This window comes from Aspergillus terreus, genomic scaffold, assembly GCF_000149615.1.
Source record: "Aspergillus terreus NIH2624 scaffold_9 genomic scaffold, whole genome shotgun sequence".
NCBI classification, from domain to species: domain Eukaryota; kingdom Fungi; phylum Ascomycota; class Eurotiomycetes; order Eurotiales; family Aspergillaceae; genus Aspergillus; species Aspergillus terreus.
Window position 1 is genome coordinate 816,184 of NT_165932.1, and position 22,947 is coordinate 839,130.

Sequence of the window (22,947 nt, forward strand, 5' to 3'; positions counted from 1 at the left end):
CCGAAGCCACCGACTGAAAATCCTGACATCTTCGTCACCTCCCTTCAACTACCGACAAAGCCGTGCAAGCCCCTGCAATGGTGTCCTCATGCATGCGAAGAAGGTTCATTGTCCAAAGTCAATCGCGCGGCCATCGGCGGGCAGCAACCTTGAATAGGGTTTGTGGGCCCCATGTCATGATGCAAAGCAGTTGGCGATAAGCTTTCCGCGCCTGTAAGCGGCAGACAACCTGATTTCTGATGCCCTCCATCCTGGACGCCCTGTCCACGGTCTTCCATTTCATCATATGGTTGCAGTAGTCCGATGATTGTTCCGCAATCTAGATTTGAGCCTGCTGCCTCCGGGTCCATAGAAAGCTATAAGAGTTGGCTCCCGGTTGCCCGGCCCCCTCGTACTCCTGAATCTATAGTCAATCTGCAACCCCTGCCACTTACCCAGGCCTAGACGAGCAAGAGAAGCCCGCCGCGACTCGCACAACTACCACTAGAATATACATCCTCCACTTCATCACTTAACCCCCCACCCCAACCATGCGCTTCTTCTCCGCTCTGAGCAGCGCTCTCCTTGTCAGCGCCGCCGCGGCGCAGAGCTGCTCGCCCAGCTCCAGCGACGCCCAGGTCGTGGAGTTCGGCTGGGCCCTCCAGTACCTACTGGAGCGCTACTACTCGTCGCAGCCGCTGAACTCGACCTTCCTCAACAGCGCCGACAACAGCTCCACCGCCAACTACTACACCAACTTCCAGGGCATCCAGCGCCAGAACCGCCTCGGCGTGCGCGCCGTCCAGCAGCTCGGCTCCAAGGTGCCCGGCTTCACCGCCCCGCGCTGCAACTTCACCTTCCCCGACGCCAAGGACGGCGAGACCTGGGTCAAGAACGCCCAGAAGCTCGAGCAGAACGTCTGCGGCGCCTACATCGGCCTCGCCGCCTACACCCAGGCCCCAGAGGTCTCCTTCCTCATGGCCCGCCTCGCCGCCCAGCACTCCGCCCACGCCTACTACATCACCAGCAACGTCCAGGAGCCCGTCTTCCCCACAAACTCCTCCTCCCTGATCCCCGCCTACCCGCCCGACTACGTCCTCCAGTCCGGTAACCAGCCCGGCAAGCTCGGCGAGTACCTCAACGGCTGTGTCTCCGCCCCCTCCCCGCCCTGCGGCCAGAAGCTCACCTTCGGCCCGCTCATCGCCTCCACCGGCGGCGCCAACGCCTCCTCCAGCTCCGCGTCGCCTTCCGGCACCGCCACGGCCTTTGCCAAGCGTCTCTTCTACTAGAGCGGATGGTAGGGGTGTGTCGGACGCTCGCACGCAGCTGCTCGTCCCATTGTGAATGTCCGGGACGGGCGTGGTGTGCGGGTTGCGCCGTGCGTGCAAGATTACGGTGAATATAGGCGTTCCTTTTCATGTCCAGTTTGGTTTCGTTGCTTCGACCATCTCCTGTAATCATTAATAATGGCCGATTGCTTAATAGTGTAATTTGAGACCCTTGAACAAATGCCATGTCTTGGACGTCTATCCTCCTCTTCCGCGCTCTTCCTTGGTAGAAAGGGGTTTGAGTCAAGCAGAGCCCGAACAGCAAATGCCTGTTCTGTACAAACTTTAAGCGGATGCTTCGGGTAGGATGATCTCCTGCAGGAACGTACAGGGGCGATGGTAGTGACATCTTGATGGGGGGTGAAAAACTCAATTCGGAAAACTCAGTCCTTAACGTCACCCTCCGGGCGTTCCGTACCGCAACCTGCACCCTACCTATGTCGTCTTTAACTCGATTCTGGTTACGGGTGGCGTTGGATTCCTCGACCCTCTGGTGCGTAACGATTCGTAGGATTAATGCGCGCATATCGCCGGACTATGTACATCTACTCTAACTAGATCGGATTATGTCCAGGTATCTTTCTAAGCTCTCCCCCATCACGTTGATGAACGGCCACTGCGTATTTTTCTTGAACAGACGGGCCCAGAGCTTGATCACGGCGATCCCAAGACTGCCGGGATCCAGTCCCGGGGGAGATTCGCCTTCCTCCAAGTCCATCGAGGAATATGCTTCTTCCACGATGCAGCGGGTCCAGTGTAGTATTCTACTTTCGTTGTCTGCACAATGCAAAAATCAGTATGTAGATTGGTGCGTGTGTAGAGGGGATCCGTACCGCTCAGGGCTTGATTACTTCCGGCCTCCGCGAGGGACAGCAGCCATTTGCTCAGAAGGACCGCGCATTCCAGACTTGCGATCGAATGACGTACACTCCAGAAGAAGGCTTGGCTGCGCGCGACATGGTCGATGCCCAATCGGACGGGAATACTCAACGCGTGCGCAGAATAAATCAGCGCTGGTGTTAGCCGGTAACTCCGTCCAGGTCGGGGTGACTTGTATAATGAGGTGGCGATGCGGTAAGGATCGCGTGTCTCCAGCTGGCGATAAGGCCCCAGATTAAGAGATAGGCGAACGTAGGCAAGGCCTAAAAGCGAACTGGAGGTGAACGGGATTGGTCCGTTCTCATTGTGAGGATCAAGACTGGACTCTGGGGCCTGTTGCCAAACAGAAGTCCACGATCGAAGCGCCCGCCTTTTGTTTTGTTAGTGACGCATGATATAGGCTTAATTTTGGCTAAACTTACTCGAGTTTATTCAACTCCTCTGTGGGAAGCGAGAGAGACTGGTCCCCATTCGGTATAGATAGTTCACTGACTAGATGGATACGTTGGAGAAGGCCATGGAGAAGGATGTAGTTCCCTAACGGCGCCGGGATGGGGTCCAGAAGAACTGTGCTTCGAGAAGGCTGGAGGAGGATTGATAGCGCATCCTGGAAGAACAATTGCTGGGAGCCAACCTCCCTCTGGGCGCTCTCCCACTCACTAGCCGTCGTTGCCTTCCACTCCTTGGTGGAACATGGAAGACGCAGATGGACTTCACTGCTGCGAAGCACGGGATAGACATTGTATGCAATGCTGTGGACATGGACGAAGCAGAACGAGATGAATCTTGTGCGCCTGATGGATTCCTCTTCTGCCCACTCGTGCCACTGCAAAGGGGAATTTCTTGGAGCAACTGCGATGTTTTCTGTTAAGCCAAACTCGCGCAAGCATCGCACCAGAAGGCTCTGAAGCCCAAAGGCTTCCTGAACCAGTTCTGCCCCCTCCCAAGTAGCATAGCCCATCAGGGTTAGCAGTGTCCGGATATTCTCGATTTGCCGCCACGCATTCATTCCTATGGCATTTTCTGATGGCGAAAGTGCCGATGTCTGGCTATCGATCGGGATCTGAATGATGGAATTGTACGCTGCGATTGGGGGGTATGTCTCTTTTGAGAGCCGATGAAGGACGATTGCTTTTGCGGCATGGAAGAGCCTTTCAGCATTATGATGCTCGAAGCGGTACTGGGCTCCTATCGTCATGAAAGCTAGGATAAGTTCCGGAGCACGCTCATTGATCCTCAATGTTGGAACATGTATGAAAGGGAGATGGGGGTGGAATCCGTCGAAGAACGAGGTCAGATATCTCGTTAATGTATGTCGGGAAGGGAGAACAAAGTCCGGAATGAGGTGTCGAAACTCTTCGAGCGAAGCCGCAAGCCGAAGACGTTGTTCTTCACTAACCTTCAACGGCGACGACTTCTTCGATATCTGAGGAGGTTCTAAGGCAGGGTATTAGACAGAGGTTAGAAATAAACAAATTCATCACACACCATAGTCAGAAACGGTCCCTAAACTCTGGTCACCTGGGGGTACAGAGGGTAACCAGGATCGAAATGGCGAGTCTGCCCGTGAGCCCTCGGGTTGAGTACGACGGGACGGTTGCTGTTCTCGAGCATTTCTCCCAGATTCGGTCATATCAGCAGGTACTGCACTCTGAACCTGCGAGACCTCTCCTACGGCAGGGACCCACTCGGAGGGCAACCCGATGGAATCCAAGAAATGAGTGAACTCTTGGAAATGATTCAGCTCCTCGGGCAGGTATGAAAGAGGCTGGGCTAGAGAGAGGTTAGTCGAAGTCTGCGGAGAGATAGCGACAGGATCATACCTGGTGGTTGCGGATCCCGGAAGTTACCAGGGAGAAGGAGCTGTGCCGCCTGAAGGATATCTGCATCGTGTGTGACGGCTGGGTGTAGATTGGCATTGTTGTCGGCTGCGTTAAGCAAAGGTTGGGGCTGTTCTAGATACGGAGCCGGTTGCGTGCCCGTCCACTGCTCCATACCCGGCTGTACTGACAGGGGGACTTCGGGCCGAGGAGCAGACGACACATCGTATCGTCGCTGCGACGTTGACGCTGGGTCGGATGTCGGCCGCGCCGCAGCCTGGTCGGCACCATCGCGGTCGGGCTGAGAATTCGGCGATATCAAGCCATTGTTTTCGTGGGTGATGCGAGTATGTCGCTTGAGGAGATCGCGCCGGGTAAAGGCTGCTCCACAGAAGCATACATATGGCTTCTCTTTGGTATCTGAGAAAGACACTTAGCCCTTTGACTTGAAGTAAGGGGAGTCGACATGTAAGACCATGGTGTATACATGCGCAAGGGCCTAAATCGGACAGGATCTCCAGAAAGACTCACGGGTGCGGACATGGCGTTCCAAATGCTCCGTTCTCCGAAAGCTCCGACCACAATGCTCGCAGACGCGGGCTTTTGCTCCAACGCTGGAGCGACGACTGCTCCGGGGGTGGTGTGACGATTGGGACAGCATCAAGACATTTGGGGAAGGGCCGATACAGAGAATAGTCAATGCGAGGCTGAGCAGATGGATGCGCTCCACCGGGGATTTGGAGACGAGGGCGTGGATGCAGAGAAGAGCGGAGAGAAAAAGAGGGGAAGGAGGAGAGACGGCCGAAATGACCCCAACGCCACTTTGGGAATCTCCCCACTTTTCCGCCGATAAGAACCTCCCGTCTCCAAATCGGGTATAAGTATCCGCCGCAGATTATCTCGACAGAGTATAGTAGTATAGCATCTCACACCTACGCCATGTCCCGTGTGTACTCGTTCCCCGGTGTTGCCCTCGTCACTGGTGCCGGGGGAACCGGTATGCGCCGCTCGACCATCCCATCATATGTCAACAACTAACCGGCAGACTCTAGGCATCGGAGCCGCAGTCGCCAAGGCATTTGCCGCCGCAGGATGTGAGAGAATCGCAATCACCGACATCAATCAGACCTCACTGGAAGAAACGAAGAAATCTATTCTTGCCTCCTACCCTGCAACTCGTCTTGTTGCGGAAGCAGGCAACGTCGCAGATGAGCCGTTTGTCGAAGCGTTCTTGGGCCATGTAGTTCGCGACCTAGGACGCATCGACTATGCCGTGAACTGCGCCGGTGTGCTCGGGGATGGTGTCCGATCGACAGAGACAACGACAGATGCATTTGACCGTATCAATAACATCAACTATCGCGGTTGTTGGCTATGCTCCAGGGCCGAGTTAAAACATATGCTCGAACAAGAACCCCTTCCCAGTCATGATCCAAATCGCGCACCCCAGCGAGGGGCAATTGTCAATATAGCCAGTCAGCTGGGAATTGTTGGACGTCCTGCTGCCCGTACGTTATATGTTCTGAAGTCCTCTTGGTGGTATGTGTGGCTGACACTAACAACGTTTGCAGCCTCATATTGTGGCTCCAAAGCCGCCGTCATAGCCTTAACACGCTCTGATGCAATAGATTACTCTAAGGATGGCATAAGAGTGAATTGTGTCTGTCCAGGGATTATCGAGACACCGATGACAACGTATAGCGAGGAAGTCCGTGAACGATTACGGCCTGCCATTGACATTGCTCCGATGCGGAGGATGGGAAAACCAGAGGAAGTTGCCGATACCGTTCTTTTTCTCTGTTCTACATTTGCATCTTTTGTGCAGGGCCATGCTCTTGTTGTGGACGGGGGCTACATCATAAATTAACGCTGGCGAAATGAAGGCCACTGTGGTCTCTGGCAAGTGACAAAACTCCGTATCTTGGAACCAATCCGATATCGTTTGATATCAACCAAAAACACCTACCACATATTCCGGCCTGTCTTTTTACTACCTCAAATGGTGTCTACACTTTCATAGGTACAATTTGAATTGTACTGCAGTATCTGCACTCGTTTTCTATTACAATCCTTGTCTTGTAAATTGTAATGATGTGATTTTCGGAAAGAACAGCATATTTTGGTGCTGAAAGCGTTCCAACGCAATTCTCACAGCTCAATTACATGGAAAACAAATCAGAGGTACGTTTCAATAAGAATAATCCCCGATAGGTCCACTCCATCTAGTTGTGAGATCTCCATGTTCTCCATCTGTGTCGAGTCTTCTCCAACTGCCAAGGCCAGGCCTTATCGACGGTGTTGGAGTACCTAGTATGCACACACACTGGGTCCACAGTGGGCGAGCTATCTGCGAAACTGCAGCAGATCAATGATTTAAATATAAGCTGGTTGAAGGCACTTGCTCGGCACCTGGAAGGCTTTGCTGACATACACAATGAGGACATTGAGTCTGCAGGTTGTTCCAAATATCCAATTTCTCAACCGCCCCCACCAATGGCAAGTAGATACGAACTGTTGTTGTCTCTTGAGCCTGACGTCGACATTGAGAGTCCACATACCGCTCTCCAGATACATTGCAGGGATCTGGAAATCTATCAATATGTCACAGCGGCCGCTACTAGGTAGGTAATCAACCTGACTGCCATTGAAATCGCGAATGACGCGATGGGCTGCATCGTTGATGTAAATCGCTTTCAAGGGCATTGCAAGTGACCTTGGCTCTATGTAGCTACCGTCCGGGTGGACAACAAAGCCACTCACACAGTGTCGCATCAATGAGGCCCCAATCAAAAGCACTAGTTCCTTCTTTTTGGATTCAGGTAGCTCGCCGCGCTGGTAGACAAAAACAGCGCAGCCGTTCTAGGATGTCAAGAGTCAGAACATCACCGATAAGGTAAATACCGACGAGGAGATCTTACGCGAGGACAAGAGTCGGTGCAACCTCAAGGAACTCGACGTCCGAGAGCTGGTCTTCTTTTGGCACTATAGAGGATCGTTATGCCCAGGAACCTTGTCTTCTGACCATAACGGCCACCCCGACAAGAGACTTTTGCTGTCCCCCGTTTAGCGATGCTAAACAGCCAGTGCGGGAGATTCGACGTTCTCATCTACCTGTATTAGTGATAGAAAATAGGAACATAATTAGGCAGCAGCAAGCAAGTGCTGATTTTACACCAAAGGACTGCTCACTATGCCCTTAAGGTGATTTGAATAGTTTCCAGTCGAGACCCAGGGGTCCCGAGATATTAGGAACTGCACAGGCCTATACCCGGTGTAGAGAAGGTCGCTTAGCGAGATTATGAAAAGGCGCCACAGTGTCCATTTGAGAAGATAACCCGGTCTATCGGTGCATACCACTTTGGCCGAGCGCACGCGTAGTGACCATCACAACTCTGATTCGGTTAGGATTTCTAACCGACTTCGCCCCTGTTCCCGCGCTGCGTGCCGCGGAACACGCACCCTGGTCATCCGGATAGTGTAGCAACCCTCGTCGCCCATATCTGAGAAAGACTAGCGCCATGGAACTAGGCAAGAATATCCAGCAATCCTAGCCGAGTGCAAATTTCGCAGCATTCGCCCATATCGGGGGAAACGGGGAATAGCTAATTGCAGGCCTGGCCAACGGTTGAGTGGTCAAAAACTGTCTAAGAACCAAGATCGTTGTATTTTTGCCCATGGAATTAGAAGCGAGAGTATTAGCTACAACTTAGCTTTGAACTAGATGCACAGCTCATTTACTTTGCCATTTACCCGGTACCGACCGTTGGTCTACTTCGGCTCTGATATCTTGCAGTCGCTTAGACGTGGAATCACGAAGAAAAACACTAGAGCGCTACTTCATGACAGAGCGGTCAGAAAAGTGTTTGAACACAGTCGGTTCACCTGCTAATTCAGAATTTAAGTCCTTAGGTTGCTACAGTCCTGATCTGGCCGTATCGTGCCCAGCAATTCAAACAGCAATCAATTCAATCTCACTTCCACACCATGAAGGGCCAAAATGGCTATGACTTTCAGTGAACTGGGCTGCGGTAGCTCCATCCAGTACTGCGTATAGCGTACAGAAATGTTTTTCCACACGGACCCATCTCAAGACCAGTATTTCTCAAACCGTATCCTGAAGTTCCTCCACCTGCGTAACATCTTCCACAAACGTAGCGCCATACTCTTTCATTATCTGTATTTTCTCCTCCATATTCATCGCTAAACGTATTCTCCCAAAATCCCTTGGTAGTTGATTAGCACTCGCAAACCTCAACACCCATACGCCCAGTCCATCTGTCGGCCAACCAAACACCACCACCTTTTCTTCTTCTTCCGTTATCTCTCTCATGCCGATTTGCACCTCGATCCAATCCTCCTTACTCGGCCATAAAGTCGCACCAGTCCATTTTAGCAGATTACAGAATCTGTCTTCTTCGTCGGGACTAGATGAGCGTTGCGATACATGAGAGCGGGAAAGCGATAGGAAAAGCATGTCGAGAAGGTCAGCCTCTTTGACGAGAACCCCACCAGTGGAGGGGTAGCCATAGACAAGACATCCTCGGGTACCGAACTCAGTCCGGTTACTCGTCGATTCCGGAGGTATTGTAGGGCACGAGCAGTCCTGCGCGTTGTCCATGGCTGTTCGTTGACGAGAGATCGGGGAGAGGCTGATGGGGAGGCAGCAGCCAATGGTTTCTTGGCAGAAGGTTGATAGAAAGTGAGAGATGATGGTGACGAGCCTGCCGCTAGACCTCGTGCTCTTAGCAAGGCTAAAGACACAGGAAAGACCGATGTTGGTTATCATGTGACTTGGTGTCGAAGCTCATGGGCGTGTCCTCGCGGTCAAGCAGGTGACCACTGTAATATGTAGGTTTAAGTGCAGTCAACATGATCGTGCGGAGCCTGCTATACGCGCAGGTCTTCGGCGGCTTCCGAATATCAGCCGTATTTGTTTAGAGCTTCGAGTTCAGGACTATGGATAAATATGGGGGCTAAATTAGAAATCCATACGTGGGTCGACATTAAATGGGAATTATTAGCCGAAAACTTCCGACAGCCATTTGCGAGGCTCTGTGGATTTCGTGGCTTGATCCTAGCGTAGCCGCTTGACATTCTCGTGGCATTGGTCGACCGTACGTTAGTGCTTTATATCAATCTATATCTTGTACTATACTATCTTTTTCGCTAATTGCTAGTACACGACATTCCTTGAAGCTAGACCTTGACATGCAATATACATACCGAAGCGAAGCGGAGTTCCACGCTAGCATCGCCAAGAACTTCTAATATCCAACTACACTATGGCTATACAGGTTAGACTGAATATGAATGGATGTAACCCTTCGAGACAATACTGTGGCTAGCCACTGTGTGTAAAGGTATTTAATCTAGATATTAAGGGTATTAGGTAGTATTCAACAATATCCCACGGGGGCAAGACTAGGCGCCTGGCTTCTGTGGTCATGATGTTTCCTCTATTTGCGCGTTGAGCCCGTCTTGAGCATTGACCCAGCGGGATTCCTAGGTATAAGGGGTCGGTTATATTATATTGTTGCTTCTGTTAAATTTCCTCCAAAGTTCACTCTTTATTTCGCCCTCGATTTCACTCTACACACACCGTCAGAATGATGTTCCTCGCAGCTCTTATAACGTTATTCTTGCTGCTACGCTATACTTCAGCTGCACCGCCTGCCGGGTTTCCAGGCGACGAGACTCCTTACCGAGTGATCCCAACGGGCACTGTGTTGCCTGATAATATCCTTGGAACATGGCTCTATGGTTATAACGGCTGCAAAAAGAACTTCGGCGAAGGAGCCAAGGGCAAAATTGACGACGCCTATTATGATGCATGGCTGATATCCAAGTAAGTCAACCGCTCGTGATCATCATGTCTAGAAGAAATAGACTGACTCCATCAACTTGCTCTCCAGCACCGCAGGAGTAGCATCAGATATCGATTGGAACAGTGCTGCTGCACTGGAGTTTCTGGGTGTACCAGGGCTGAACAAACCTCAGCAATCTCAGATTCAGGCGGTCTTAGCAAATACGGCAACGATCATCTATGGCTCCCGCTTAAATTTGTTCCCGCATTATATCAAGGTCTGATGTGATGATCCTAAAAACAGATGCCAAAATCGGCCCGATCAAGATCCATGTCAGCCGAAGTACATACCGCCACCCTGTCTTTCTGTTATTTAGAATGAGTAGCAAGTGACTTTACTGACTATTGCAGCCCACCAAATCCAGGCGATCCGCCAAAGCCAACCCCACTTGCATATGCGTTGAACTCTGACCCTGATCCCGATGATTCCGCATATCCGATGATCAATTTTTGCGCCGGCTTTTTTGTTCGCAGAAGTCTGGCAGACGCAATCACATACGCAAAGGACCTAGCTAGCCCAAACAACTTAAAACTTGCAAACTATGATAACAGAGCACAAACATTTTTGGTGAGATTGACCACGAGTCTCGATCCTATAAATCTGTTGCACTAACGAAAATTGATTCAGCATGAGTTGTACCATTTAGATCTGGTGGCTGACTCCCCAAAGCCTAATCCTCGTGTTAGCGATCTCCAGATCGACATTAAATTGGGTGCTACAGGCAAAACAAAAACGATTCCCGCATACGGTCCTTTTGCTACGAAAATATTAGCTCGTTGGCAAGGTGAAGGAACAGGAGTGGGCTCCGTCGGATACTATGTTCAGCGAAACTCCGACAATCTGGCATATTATGCGTTGGCCAAGTACGTGATGTCGCAAAATGGCAATGTCTATCCCCACCTACCTATTGTTACATGGGACATCGCCCGGCCCCCATATCCGGGTTCACTCGCCGCATTTGTTTCAAAAGGCAGCAACTTTTACCTGGATACTAGCCAAGATCTCACCATTTGGGATTCCTCCCCTGGCGGAGACTATCCAGGTTGTTCTGACAATGAAAACGAATGCGAACTCGACTCTCCCCTGGCCATTGACGGATTTGCTCCAGCTTCTGCGTACCCAGATGATTATAACAGCCAAGTGTCGGCCTGGATAGCGGCCCTTCGAACGACAGATAGGGGTTTGGATTCGTTCGAAGGGCCGCTATCCAGGCCGACACTTGGCTGTTATAATCATAATTCGAGGGAAAGACGAACGAGAGCTGGTTTGAATATGAGGCTAGCTGCAATGACGGTAGGTTCATAATTTCTATCCTGTGAACGCCATAGGGTAGCGGAACACCTTTGGGTGCCTGTGGATTTGTCGAGTCCTGCACATCATCCATTTCTTTTGTAGATGTAGTTGTTCATCTCTTCAGCAGGCGAGCTGTTCAATCCTAGTTGTTGATCCTTAACTTCACTTGCCAAGGTTCTCGTTCCCATGGCTGTGCTCCGGCTACTGATCTCTGAAAATTAAGTTTTGAACGTGTAGAGAGTAACTAATTAGTAACTATCTTCGAGGCCCGACCAAGTCGAGTATAAGAAAAGGACAAAAAAATGACCTACGCAGGATTCGAACCTGCAATCTTCTGATCCGTAGTCAGACGCCTTACCATTGGGCCAGCAGGCCTGGTTGTTGAAATGGTGTGGTTTAATTTGCTATATAAGACATGACTAAATTTTGACCCACAACCTGGATACGGATAGACACCTTTACGGCATGCCTACTTCTTGTCCATTGCAGATGCTGAACGATACCCGATAAAAGCTATGGCCGCAATATCTTCTACATATTGACAGATTGAGGCGTCGTCATCTTCTGGTTTGTTACGTTGCCAACCATGTAGGATAGCTGGTGGATATATGTTCCGAATGGCGTTTTTGATAAGGTTCGGCACTCGAAAGCAATTCGACCAGAAACCGCCTGAGCCACCGGAACATACCAGATATACTCCAGACACATCTAGTATAGTCATGGCTATATACATAAAGTTCTTTGTCCACCTCTGATATACCGATCTCTACCCCAACTCTCCAACACCACGACAACGTCTACTCCAAGTCGGGGTCCTCCAACGGAACAAGACCTGCACCATTTTGAATCTAAGTACTCCAACACTGAGCTAGTGCCAGTGTTATCAGTTGTGATCGACTGCGGTGGATCCACCCAAGACCGCTATCAGGATGCATTATCGCTGCATATGTGCCAAATAGATCAGGGATATGCAAGGGCTTAGTAGGAAATTAACAGAGCCCCAGGTCACCTAAAAGGCGATCATCCCAGCAACTCATGCGGGGGTTCCAAACGCAAGGATTCCTCCTTCTACGCCCAGAATTGGGATCCATCCACTATGGCATCGTATTCCAACGAGAGCAAAGACATAAAAATCAGTGACAGCGGACCGTCCAGCGAGGACATCGGAGTCGCCCATGCCCACGAGCTGAAAGCCGGCGATGATCGCTACGAGGTCTTCAAGAAAGGCGATGGCCAGGTTGATTTCCGCACCGTGAGCTGGATTCGGGCGTCAGCCATCTTCCTCAAGAGTGCGTACCTCCAACAGATCAACCGACGAGTTCATAGACGCCGCCTCTAACTCCCACAGTGCTGTTTGCCACCGGCATCCTCTCCATCCCCTCCGTCATGTACGACCTGGGCGCCTTCCCAGGCGCCGTGAACCTTGTCGGCTGGAGCGTCATCAACGCCTATGGCGCCCTCATCCTGGGAGATTTCCGCAACCGCCACCCGCAATGCCACTCGGTCGCAGACATGGCGCAGGTCGTCGGCGGCCCCGTCTTCAAGGAGATTGTCGGGTTCATGTTCATTGTGACGTACGTGATCACCGCGGCGTCCGGCGTCATTGGCGTGTCTGCCGCGTTCAACGCCCTATCCCTGCACGCCATGTGCACCGTCTACTGGTCGATCGTTTCAACCGCCATCATCGCCGTGTTCGCCAGCGTGCGCAAATTCTCCCACATCGGCTGGCTGACGTGGGTGGGATTTGTTAGCGTTTTTGGCGCCGTCTTCATCATAGTGTGCGTCCCCATCCACAACCCCCAAGTAGATACCAGCTAAAACCATATGCATAGTATTGGCGTCACAGTCCGGGACCGCCCTGCCGCCGCCCCCCAAACCGGCCCCTTCGACCTCGGGTACCGCGTAATCGGCAAACCGACCTTTGCCGCCGGCATCACCGCCGCGGCGACCATCTTCGTCTCCAGCTCCGCGACGTCGGCCTTCCTGCCCGTGATCTCGGAGATGCGCCGCCCGAGGGACTACCCGAAGGCCGTGTACACGAGCATGGGCTTCGTGGCGGCGTCGTACCTGGCCTTCAGCCTGGTGATCTACCGGTGGTGCGGGAAGTGGATTGCGTCGCCGGCGCTGGGTAGCGCGGGAGAGACGGTCAAGCGGGTGTCGTACGGGGTCGCGCTGCCGGGGCTGGTTATCAGCGGTTCGCTGTATGTGCATGTCGCGGCGAAGTATCTGTTTGTGCGGATTCTGCGCGAGTCGAAGCACCTGCAGGCGAACACGGTCGTGCATTGGGGGACGTGGTTGGCGTGTACGGTAGGATTGGCGGCTGTTTCGTTTGTGCTAGCGTCTGCTATCCCGATCTTTACGTATGTGCTGGCGCTGGTGGGGAGTTTGTGCTTTGCGCCGCTGGCGATTAGTTTTCCGGGGTTGTTGTGGGTGTATAGTCATGGGGAGTATAGGAGAGGAGGGATATATCGTGGCGTTGTTTATGGGCTGCATGTTTTGCAGATTCTGCTGGGGTTCTTCATGATGGTTGGGGGTACGTATGGTGTGATTGTGCAGATCTTGAATGCGTATAAGAGTGGGAAGATCGATAAGGTGTTTTCCTGTGTGGATAATAGCGGTTCTGTTTGATTAGTCTATGCACTTTGGGTATATACTGACGCATTTGATGATAACGACAAACATCAACGACTTGTTATTCCAAAAATCAGTAGTATGTCTATCTGTTGACAGGGGAGAATGCTTTCACTCCCAGAAACTCAGCACCTCACATAAAAACTGCGAATATATTCACCCATCTTGACCTTCGGCACGGGAAGACAAGTCGACTCCGCTTGAGCCCCGACAGCCCTGATCGTGCTGTTCGGGGCGCAGTGTCCATCGCTAAAGAAATGAATCTTGCAATAGGGATCGGCGACCCTGGGAATATATGCCAGAGCTCCGCCGTTGTAGATTGTATCCTGACAATTCGTGCTGTGAGATCCCGAAGATAGACTGGCCTCTCCAGCGCAACGCGAGTTCTGATACAGCGAGAATTCCCAGGTGGCGTCGGAGTCATCGGCCTGCTTCTGATAGGAGGGGTGGCTGTGGACAAGCCTGGCGAGAACAGCGATAATAGTGACAACGGTTGGCATGAAGACCATATTCGCGGTTCAGTGTATGTTGAATGGGGTGTTTCCGAGTCTCGAGGATTAGGCAAATGACGGATGTAGGACCGACCCTGTCGAGTCAGTGATGATCTCGATTACTAGTATTTCCACCGCTGGTTTAGCAAGTCATGCGGTACCTGTCTTTTCCCGGACCCAACCCGTTCTTCAACGCGAGCTCACCCGGTAAACGTCGATCGATCGAAGGCCTACCCTGACAAGACCGTGGGGGAAGGAGGAGAGGGGACGAGGAAAACAAGGATCCTTGACTCAAGTTTGTTTATTATGGATCTGTCTGGTTATCGAGCGTTAAGGGGTGTCTACCTCAACATGCAAGTCAAGAGAGTCGCTAATTCACGATACGCCCGCTGACCTCGACATCGATGGATTCCAAAAGCTCCGTTCTCCCGAACAGGACTGACATTCGTTCTTCATGCTGATTCCGCGTATCCGTCTGTTAAGTGTATGTAGCAGTCGTCATTCGTTATTTCAAGTTTCCGCAAACTGATTCTGGTCAACAAACTCCAGGACACTGGCGAAGTCATCCTGCGTCATATAACCCGACGAGTGGGCCTCCATGCTGTGGAAATCTAAGACTTCGGAATAACTGAATGTGACCCCGTCAGCGTGCTCTATGCAAGAGAAGCAAGTAGCTTACATCATGTATTTCCACGATTCCTTGGGAAGATCCGCATCGTTGAATGACCAGTCGAATTTCTCTTCGGCTACCGGCTCATCGGTAGGATCGTGATATGGAGCCAGATAAGGGTGCTCGAGGGACTCGGCGGCGGAGATTCTCTTAGATTGGTCGAACAGGAGCATCTTTTCTAGAAGATCCACGGCTTCCGCGTCCTCCTCGTTGAATATAGTCTTGAGTTGCCGCGGCTCCTTGTGCGGTAATGAGTCGACAATATGGCGAGTGTTCTTGCTCGTGATCTTCTCGATAACCTCCAGGGGAGGATTGCCGATCATGTCGGTGATGAGATAGAACTGGTTAATATGATCCTTCCCTGGGAACAACGGCACTCCCCGCAGCATCTCCGCGAGGATGCACCCGGCGCTCCAGATATCCACCTCGACGCCGTATCTCTGCCATGTCAACATGATCTCCGGGGCTCGATAATATCTGGTCGAGACGTATCCGGTCATGCGAGGTTCCTGCACACGCGCCAGTCCAAAATCGCAAATCTTCAGGTCGCAGTTTTCGTTAATCAGGAGGTTGCTCGGCTTGAGATCTCGGTGGATGACGCCCGCGGAGTGTATGTACTTCAATCCACGCTATGCAAAATTAGACCAACACATAGGGCAGCGTCAGGAGACGGCATACCATCAGCTGATACATGAAGAACTGGGCAAATTTGTTTTCCAACGGTTTCGATCGGAGGAGACGGCTGAGATCGGTCCCCAACAGCTCGGTCACCAGATATCTGGGATGAAGTTAGCACGATAGTGTCTTCTTTCCTGGCCTGGCGGCCATGTAGAGATGCACACATGTCTTCTAGGGGAGAAATGAAGATATCGCACAATCCAATCAGCTGTCTGACGTTAGCCTAGAGCAGCAAAATGGATGACGTTGACGGGGTCGCACGTTCTCGTGGCGTAGTTTCTTCAACAGCTTGACTTCTCGGTAGGTTCGTTTCGCTATGGCGGATGAGGCAAACGGGCTCATCATCTTCTTAATCGCCACGGATTGTTGAGTGATCTGATCGTACGCCGAGCTAAGGTGAAAGGTTAGCTCGCGCAACCAGGTCATTCCCGGCGTAGTGATGGGATGAGGGAGAGAATACCAGACGAGCCCGAACGCCCCGAGGCCAACTGGCCGTACGTTGGCATACCTGGACGGATGTTACCTCCAAGTCTGAATAGGAACACGCGCCATAGGATAGATACCTGATGGTCGTCTCAAACTTCGTGCCTAGGATCTCGGAGCGGATGAAATCCATGATGGAAAGAAGCGGCAATGGCCACCAGAATCATCCACGGGGTGAAAAGTGAAGTGGAACGAGTGAGTCGGCGGTGCGTAGTATTTGTGGCTTGCAATTGCCAAGCACCCCAGGTACTACCAGGAGGAGGGAGGATGGAGACTGACGGGACTAAACCGGAAGCAGGATGTCGCATATGACAGATGAGAAGACGTCTTCACAACTCAGAGGAGTAGTAGTAGTAGACGGCGGGGAGGAGAAGCGACTGTCCCACGTCGATGGAAGAGAATAGTATGGAGGGACTTCGTGAGGATTGAAAGGTGGTGGCGGTGGTAAACATACCCAAGTAGCTATATGTGGTTTGCGGCACTCCTATTGGCGGGATGGGATCCCAGTACCTGGGAAGAAAACAAGGCAGAGAGAACCGCTCTGCTCCCCTGGCCCATGTTTCTCTTCTCCCTACTCCCTCCTACTTTCGCCTACGTATCCACCTTAGCGAACGCCATTCTCAATTTTTAGATTAACAACCACTTCGTGAGCCCCAGACGCAAATCCCGGTCGGAAAAGTCTTCACGGAGCCCTCTCGTTGGTCAACTCGAGCAGGATACTACCTAGGCACTGATCTACTGAAAAACCAGATCTCCCCCACCACCAGATGCCACGCTTCCAAACCCTTAAAGTCGCCCTGGAATGCCCGGAGTCTTTTTCCCACCGGAAAAACGGATTTTGGTTTGCCGATGACCTCCCCAGCTAGGCAAGAGATCCACTGACCCATTCCTCTGGGTTCGACTGTCCGTCTCGGAAAAAGGATCAAGGTGGAGAGAAACATCCGTCACGACCATCAAACTCAATTAACATTCTCGGGTTGCTCAGGGTCTAGAATCTTCCATGAGCCAGAAGACCGCCGGGACTCAGTACAGCAACAGTCGATCGATTTCGATCAACTCCATCGCTTGCTCCTCGGCAACAGGACACTTGCAGATGCACGTGTGCTCTTTGGAACATGGCTGGGAGCAGAAGTGGCCGCACCGCATCGGTCTGTCGCACCTCTTGTCGCACTGGACCCGATCGTGCGAGAAACCGTGACAAAGCATTGGGCATCGGTGGCCGCACTCCAAGGTCTCCTCGCATGGCACACTGCAGCCACCATTCGTATCGGACCAGTCCGACGGGTCTTTTTTGTAGATAGTGTTCCCATGGCTACTGCAGGTCAGTGGTAGTTGAGTCGATACTAGAGGCTGCGGTGAACGTTGAGACTCCAAGAGCCTCAGGACTTCGCGCCACAAGGGATTCGCAGACGCCACCGTTCTGGCATTTCCGAAGATGAAAAATCCGCTTCTGGCTCGGGAAAGCGCCACGCAGACTCGATTTTCAACTGCCAGGAACCCGATGCTCTTCTGGCCACTCCGCACTAGCGAAAGGATGACAATTTCGTTCTCTTCCCCCTGGTAGGAGTCTACCGTAACCACTTTCACATACTGCCCCTGCAGGTATGAATTACTTCGCAGCAACTTGAGCAGCTTCTTCCGCTGGCCGTTGTAAAAGGTCAAGATGGTGATATCTTTGTCAGGAACGCCACTGAGCACGAGGTGAATATAGAACCCGACAATCATCTCTGCTTCCGTCTCATTCATCTTTGATGATAGACTGTCGCTGGTCTCGGGCCAGTCATGACAGAAGAAAAACGACCGCACATTTCCCATACCTGGAATACCAGGCCGGTGGTGCACCGATTCGTGGTCCTGGAGTTCGCTGTAGATTGGAGTCAACAGACGACTGATCTCAGGAGCCATCCGTCTTTGTTTCCTCAAGGTGACATATTCAAGTCCGTTCCGTACAAGGCGCTCGAACATAGACATGTCAAGGAAAAAGGGCTCACCACCCAGTTCCTCCACAGCGCAATGTCCTTTGAGCTGTTGATGATCGCCTACCAAGATCATGTGTTGCACCGACTCCAAGCAAGCAGCAGCGATGGGCGCTTCAATAACTTCCGCAGCCTCTTCAATAAGGACGATTCTCGGATTCAAACTGGAGATCAACCCCCGGTACTTGCTGAGACCGGTTGCAGTCACTCCGATGACTTTGGCGGTTTGTAAGACAACATTGTCTCTTTCCCACTTTCCAATCTGAATACTTTTGCAGTTTCGCATATACTCAGAGACAAATTGCCGAAACTGGCCTAGGATTCTCTCTTTTGCCAGGTTTCGGAGAACGTTGTACACAGCGCCCCGTTCCTTGACAGGAATTCTCCACAAGTCGGAATATTTGTGGTACTCGAGAGCTCCTCTGTCGTTGCCTCTGAATCCTTGGAAGACCTCCCCGATGTGGATGTAGTCCCCTCTCAGCGTGTCGAAGTCGTCTTCCTCCACCCCATGTTCGGCCTCGAGCTCCTTCAGCTGCTCGTACTCAAGGTCGATCTCATCTTCAACAAACCCAAAGTTATCAGCCGCATAAGTGACTCTGAACCTCACTAACTGGTCTCCGAGCCAAGCAGAAATAGGGTCAGCATCGTCCCGATCACCCGGTCGAATCCAGTCTTTTGCTCCTTTGGAAAGGGAGTCGTATTGGGCCTGCGTCAGCAACCCATAGTTGAAGAAAAGAGAAGAAGGGATAGGAGCATTAGAGCTTTTCAAGTCAAAAGGCTTAAGGAGCGCCATGATGCTTTGTTGAAGGGATCGCTGTTTGCCTCGCGCGGACCCTAGAATGCTCCCATGAACAGGAACGGTAGGTTGACTCTTCCTCACATTGAAGAGGGTGCGCTTTTTGACCTCAAGGTCACTGCTTCTCGAACCCAATCGGATGTAACTGGGCTCGAATCGCGAGATATGGACCAGAAGTTGATCAAGGGCATGGTTAGTCTGCGAAGATACGATAATTGGAGGATCACCTGGCTTCATGTTGGCAATCAGGACTTTGAGGGCCATGACCGAGACAAATGTCTTTCCGGTCCCTGGAGGACCCTGTACAATAGTGAGGCTTTTCGTGAGCACCTGATGCAATGCTTCCCACTGCGTGCTATCGAGGTCACCCGTCAGAGAATGTGGCCACCCATCCAAGACGTTGACCTTGCCATCCAATTCATTCTCATCGATAGCTGACTGTAATTCAAGCACTGGGTTCTGCTGAATGTACGGGGGCGGCTCGACATTCTGCATGAGAAAGCAAATATTGTCAGCAAGAGGGAATCTATCTCACTAGTTAGTAGTGTTCCTGAAGCATAGTACTAAGCAACTTCGCTCCCAGGGAGAGCTCACTTTTCTCGACTCATCTTTTGTAGCGCTGTCATTGTGTGTCTTGAGGCTTCGTAGTAGCCGGTCTTCGCCTCGACCATGATCCATTCCTGATGGGGATCGAAATCTGCCTCGTCTGGCCGAGCGAAATAAATGTCGATCATCGGAGGCTGTCGCTGTACAGTTTCCAGGGGTCTAGCAGCCACGAGAGCGAGAACGCACTTAGTCTGAAAGGCATCTGCCGCAGGAGATAGAGCGACGACGGTCCCACTAATCAATCGCTTGGTGTACTCCCAAAGGATCCGTTTACCCGATCTCTGAGTCGAAAACTGGATGCGAAAACCCAGTCCTTGCTGCGCGAAAGTGAGTCCTACAACGTAGACCTTAGGTGCGTTAGTGTATGGCCAAAGGCATTCGATATTCAGGACGAAATATGAACGAACCTTATCATAAATCGAGACATCTTTCGAATCCATCATGTGTGGTCTCTCTCTCACATATGCCACAGCGTCGCGTAGGGGAGCCACTGAATCTTCCCTCAGTAGATTGTAATGCGTCCGAAGGTAAGCTTCTTTCGAGATCCAAGGGCCGTCTATGTTGTTTGGTGCTAGGTCAACAGTATCTCCCGAGTCAGTACCGAGAATCTCTTCTTCCGATGGTATCTCGGGCTTCAGAACCCATGGTTCCACGGCTTCAAGATCAGGCTGATCGTAGTAGGTTTGAATATCCTTGTTTGCCAGTGCGATTGGGCCGGTATTCAGGGATACCGTTCTCTTCCGGGTCTGATACTCCCCAACATGAGCCCAGCCGCCTATGTTAGAGTCCCCCGACATGTTTCCTCTCGAGGGAAAATCGTCAGTGGTCTGGGGGAGTGACACGGAAGAGAGAAGAGGGTGTGGGTGGAAGAGAGGAAACGGGAAGACGAGGAGAGAGGGCGGCGTTTGCAGTCCCTATAGGGAAACAACAAAAAACAACAAAAGCAACAGACCTGTGGGTTTCCGATTTCTGGAGTGACAGAATAAACAACCCAACGTCTTAGTGAGTTGCGGTCATTCATATTATTTCTACTCCTGGAGGCATAGTGAAGGTAGACGTCCCTAAGGTTCAGCTTTGTATTACGATGGTTATACCATCCTTACATTTTAGTTTCCCAATTTCTTCCATTTCATTCAATTAAACATGATATCTGAGGGCATCAAAGTCACTTTCAGTGCTTGATATACTTGGTGCAGTCGACGCTAACCGAATCAGGACAGCCGGAGATCCGCTGCTGCCTCAGGCTGCAACGGCGGCAACGTGACCCGGGGAAAAGACGATAGAGCGCATCGATGGGGTCGGAATTGCGATCTTCTCCAGACCTACCGGTGGCAGCCTGCGTTTCTCGACCTCGATCATCTACTCAATGCGCTGACGGTTCCAGGCTGCTCCGTCCCCCAGCCCTTCGACGACCCGAAGTCAATGACTGTATGATTAATCAGGAGATGCATCCGTGAGCTGCAGCTGTTCGTGCCTTGTCCGGATTAAGACCCTGTCGCGCACCCCTCAGCTTCCAGGCACCCAGACCTGTCGCTATAAATATTCACATCAAATCTGTATACTACTGTGCTTTGCGACTCGGGCGCTCTGAATTGCAGTCCCCGTTTAAGCAATGGCCTCGATTGAAGAAGACGACGATCGCGATCTGGCAGGTGAGCTCCCTTCCGCAACACCCTAATACAACCATTGGTCGCTGAACTCGGGTTGTCTTCCAGGCTCGCAGGATGGTAGCTCCGACAATGAGATAGACGAGATGCGAGATGTGGATGATGGAGGCAACGACAACGAACCCGATGCCGATGCCGACGCCGACGCCGACGCCGATGCGGACGGAGACCCAGACGCGGAGAGCCAGTCGAACGCCAGCGAGGGCGGTGGCGCAGCGTCCCAACCCCATCCCGATGTTGAGATGACCTCCCAAGGTCCCGAAAATACAACGACTGATCCGGTATCTGCCTTTCACCCCTCCGTGCGTCCGGAATGCCTCACAGCCTCGACCTATGACATTGTGCCGACGACCGCGGCCCCTCACAGCACTTCGATCAACGCTGTGACTGCCACGGCGGATATGAGATGGGTGTTCAGCGGAGGTTCGGATGGATACGTGCGGAAGTTCAACTGGGTGGATTCGATCAACAGCAAGTTGATGTTGACTGTGGCCCAGCGACACCCGTTTGTGGACAGCGTTGTGAAGGCCGGCGTGGTGATGACCTATTGGGAGAATATGGATGGAAACTCCGTATCGCCGGTATACTCGCTCGCGAGCCACAGCGAGGGTCTGTGGCTGCTATCTGGCCTGGAATCCGGCGCAATCCGTCTACAATCGGTCCGCCACGACGAAGGCAGGGAGCTGGCGCTCCTCCAGCAACATACGTCGGCTGTATCCGTATTAAGTCTGACCTCGGATGAGAAGACATTGTTATCTGGAGGATGGGATAAGAGGGTGTTCGACTGGGATTTGAACACGGGCCAGACGAGACGAACGTTTGGTGGCAGTGCCGGCCAAATCTCGTCAATGGAGATCCGCCCAGAGTCTAGTCTACCGGTTCCGAAGGATTCGACAGAGATCCCACAAACTAATGGGACATATTCGTCGAACAACCAAGCCAGTGTCAACAACAGCTTTAACTTTACGGACGGCGCAAACGACCAAACCGACGCTGGTGATGCGTCCAACCAACAAGCGGGCTCGCCGGCGGACTCGCTTTTTGGTGGCGCCGATTCGCTGTTTGGAGATGCAGATGGCACAGGAGGGGATGGTGCAGGGGGCGCGGGCAATGAATTTGGCATGTATGAAGACGATGAATTCGGGAAAGCCCTTGCTAACGGTGTTCTTCCTGACGCCGATGCCCCCGGCGAGCCTGACACGATGGACGAGCAGAATGGCATCCCTGAAGTCCCCACGTCCCAAATGGATCTCAATGATTCAAATACGGATGCAAACGCAGCTACGCAGCAATCAGAATCACAAGCAACGGCGATGCCAAACGGGACATCGCAGCCAGTCGTCAATGGGCTACCTCATGCTGAAGAATTGGAGCCCCCTATTCAGAACCAGGACGCCTCTCAGTCTGAGTCAAGCACTTCTTCGGATAACGTTTTTCTCGCTGCGTCTATCGATGGTACCATTCGGGTATGGGACCGGCGACAACCCGAGCCTGTCTCTCGCATCACACCGTACAACTCCCCTCCGTGGTGCATGAATGCCTGCTGGTCCCCAGATGGAAACTACATCTATGCTGGTCGTCGAAACGGCACTGTTGAAGAGTTTAGTCTTCACAAGGGGCTACGGGATCCCACACGAGTCTTCAAGTTCCCCCAGGGCAGTGGGCCTGTGACGGCGCTCAAGGCCATGCCCAACGGGCGACATCTTGTCTGGTAATATTCCCTAGTTTCAGTGCAGTGAACTCGTGTTGTACAATGACTAACCTATTTGTCCTTCAGTGCATCTCA

The 22,947-nt window shown here is 52.0% G+C and overlaps 9 protein-coding genes and 1 non-coding gene across 10 annotated transcripts; 5 read left to right on the forward strand and 5 right to left on the reverse strand.

The window, feature by feature from the left end:
* Positions 1-530: 530 nt before the first annotated feature.
* Positions 531-1,268, forward strand: ATEG_06551 (ferritin-like domain-containing protein; the record flags this gene model as incomplete). Its single annotated transcript, XM_001215729.1, has 1 exon — positions 531-1,268. One exon carries the CDS (start codon positions 531-533, stop codon positions 1,266-1,268), a length of 738 nt encoding a protein of 245 aa, XP_001215729.1.
* Positions 1,269-1,961: 693 nt separating this feature from the next.
* On the reverse strand, positions 1,962-4,181 carry ATEG_06552 (uncharacterized protein; the record flags this gene model as incomplete). The annotated part of the gene is made up of 4 exons (XM_001215730.1): positions 1,962-2,556; positions 2,609-3,623; positions 3,675-3,959; positions 4,010-4,181. 4 exons carry the CDS (start codon positions 4,179-4,181, stop codon positions 1,962-1,964), a joined length of 2,067 nt encoding a protein of 688 aa, XP_001215730.1.
* A 764-nt stretch (positions 4,182-4,945) lies between these two features.
* On the forward strand, positions 4,946-5,626 carry ATEG_06553 (SDR family NAD(P)-dependent oxidoreductase; the record flags this gene model as incomplete). The annotated part of the gene is made up of 3 exons (XM_001215731.1): positions 4,946-5,003; positions 5,059-5,545; positions 5,578-5,626. The coding sequence occupies 3 exons, from the start codon at positions 4,946-4,948 to the stop codon at positions 5,624-5,626; spliced, it is 594 nt and encodes a 197-aa protein (XP_001215731.1).
* A 2,482-nt stretch (positions 5,627-8,108) lies between these two features.
* ATEG_06554 (uncharacterized protein) lies at positions 8,109-8,624 on the reverse strand (the record flags this gene model as incomplete). Its single annotated transcript, XM_001215732.1, has 1 exon — positions 8,109-8,624. The coding sequence occupies one exon, from the start codon at positions 8,622-8,624 to the stop codon at positions 8,109-8,111; it is 516 nt and encodes a 171-aa protein (XP_001215732.1).
* A 988-nt stretch (positions 8,625-9,612) lies between these two features.
* Positions 9,613-10,093, forward strand: ATEG_06555 (uncharacterized protein; the record flags this gene model as incomplete). The annotated part of the gene is made up of 2 exons (XM_001215733.1): positions 9,613-9,851; positions 9,919-10,093. 2 exons carry the CDS (start codon positions 9,613-9,615, stop codon positions 10,091-10,093), a joined length of 414 nt encoding a protein of 137 aa, XP_001215733.1.
* Positions 10,094-11,466: 1,373 nt separating this feature from the next.
* ATEG_10474 lies at positions 11,467-11,538 on the reverse strand. Its single transcript has one exon. It is a non-coding gene; the product is annotated as a tRNA-Arg (tRNA).
* Positions 11,539-12,259: 721 nt separating this feature from the next.
* On the forward strand, positions 12,260-13,791 carry ATEG_06556 (putative neutral amino acid permease; the record flags this gene model as incomplete). Its single annotated transcript, XM_001215734.1, has 3 exons — positions 12,260-12,452; positions 12,512-12,941; positions 12,996-13,791. 3 exons carry the CDS (start codon positions 12,260-12,262, stop codon positions 13,789-13,791), a joined length of 1,419 nt encoding a protein of 472 aa, XP_001215734.1.
* Positions 13,792-14,795: 1,004 nt separating this feature from the next.
* On the reverse strand, positions 14,796-16,249 carry mpkC (mitogen-activated protein kinase mpkC; the record flags this gene model as incomplete). Its single annotated transcript, XM_001215735.1, has 6 exons — positions 14,796-14,913; positions 14,965-15,584; positions 15,634-15,733; positions 15,798-15,841; positions 15,895-16,141; positions 16,197-16,249. The coding sequence occupies 6 exons, from the start codon at positions 16,247-16,249 to the stop codon at positions 14,796-14,798; spliced, it is 1,182 nt and encodes a 393-aa protein (XP_001215735.1).
* A 1,350-nt stretch (positions 16,250-17,599) lies between these two features.
* ATEG_06558 (putative DEAD box helicase involved in nonsense mediated decay) lies at positions 17,600-20,291 on the reverse strand (the record flags this gene model as incomplete). The annotated part of the gene is made up of 3 exons (XM_001215736.1): positions 17,600-17,639; positions 17,708-19,414; positions 19,483-20,291. The coding sequence occupies 3 exons, from the start codon at positions 20,289-20,291 to the stop codon at positions 17,600-17,602; spliced, it is 2,556 nt and encodes an 851-aa protein (XP_001215736.1).
* Positions 20,292-21,106: 815 nt separating this feature from the next.
* On the forward strand, positions 21,107-22,876 carry ATEG_06559 (WD40 repeat domain-containing protein; the record flags this gene model as incomplete). Its single annotated transcript, XM_001215737.1, has 2 exons — positions 21,107-21,146; positions 21,210-22,876. 2 exons carry the CDS (start codon positions 21,107-21,109, stop codon positions 22,874-22,876), a joined length of 1,707 nt encoding a protein of 568 aa, XP_001215737.1.
* Between the last annotated feature and the right edge of the window lie 71 nt (positions 22,877-22,947).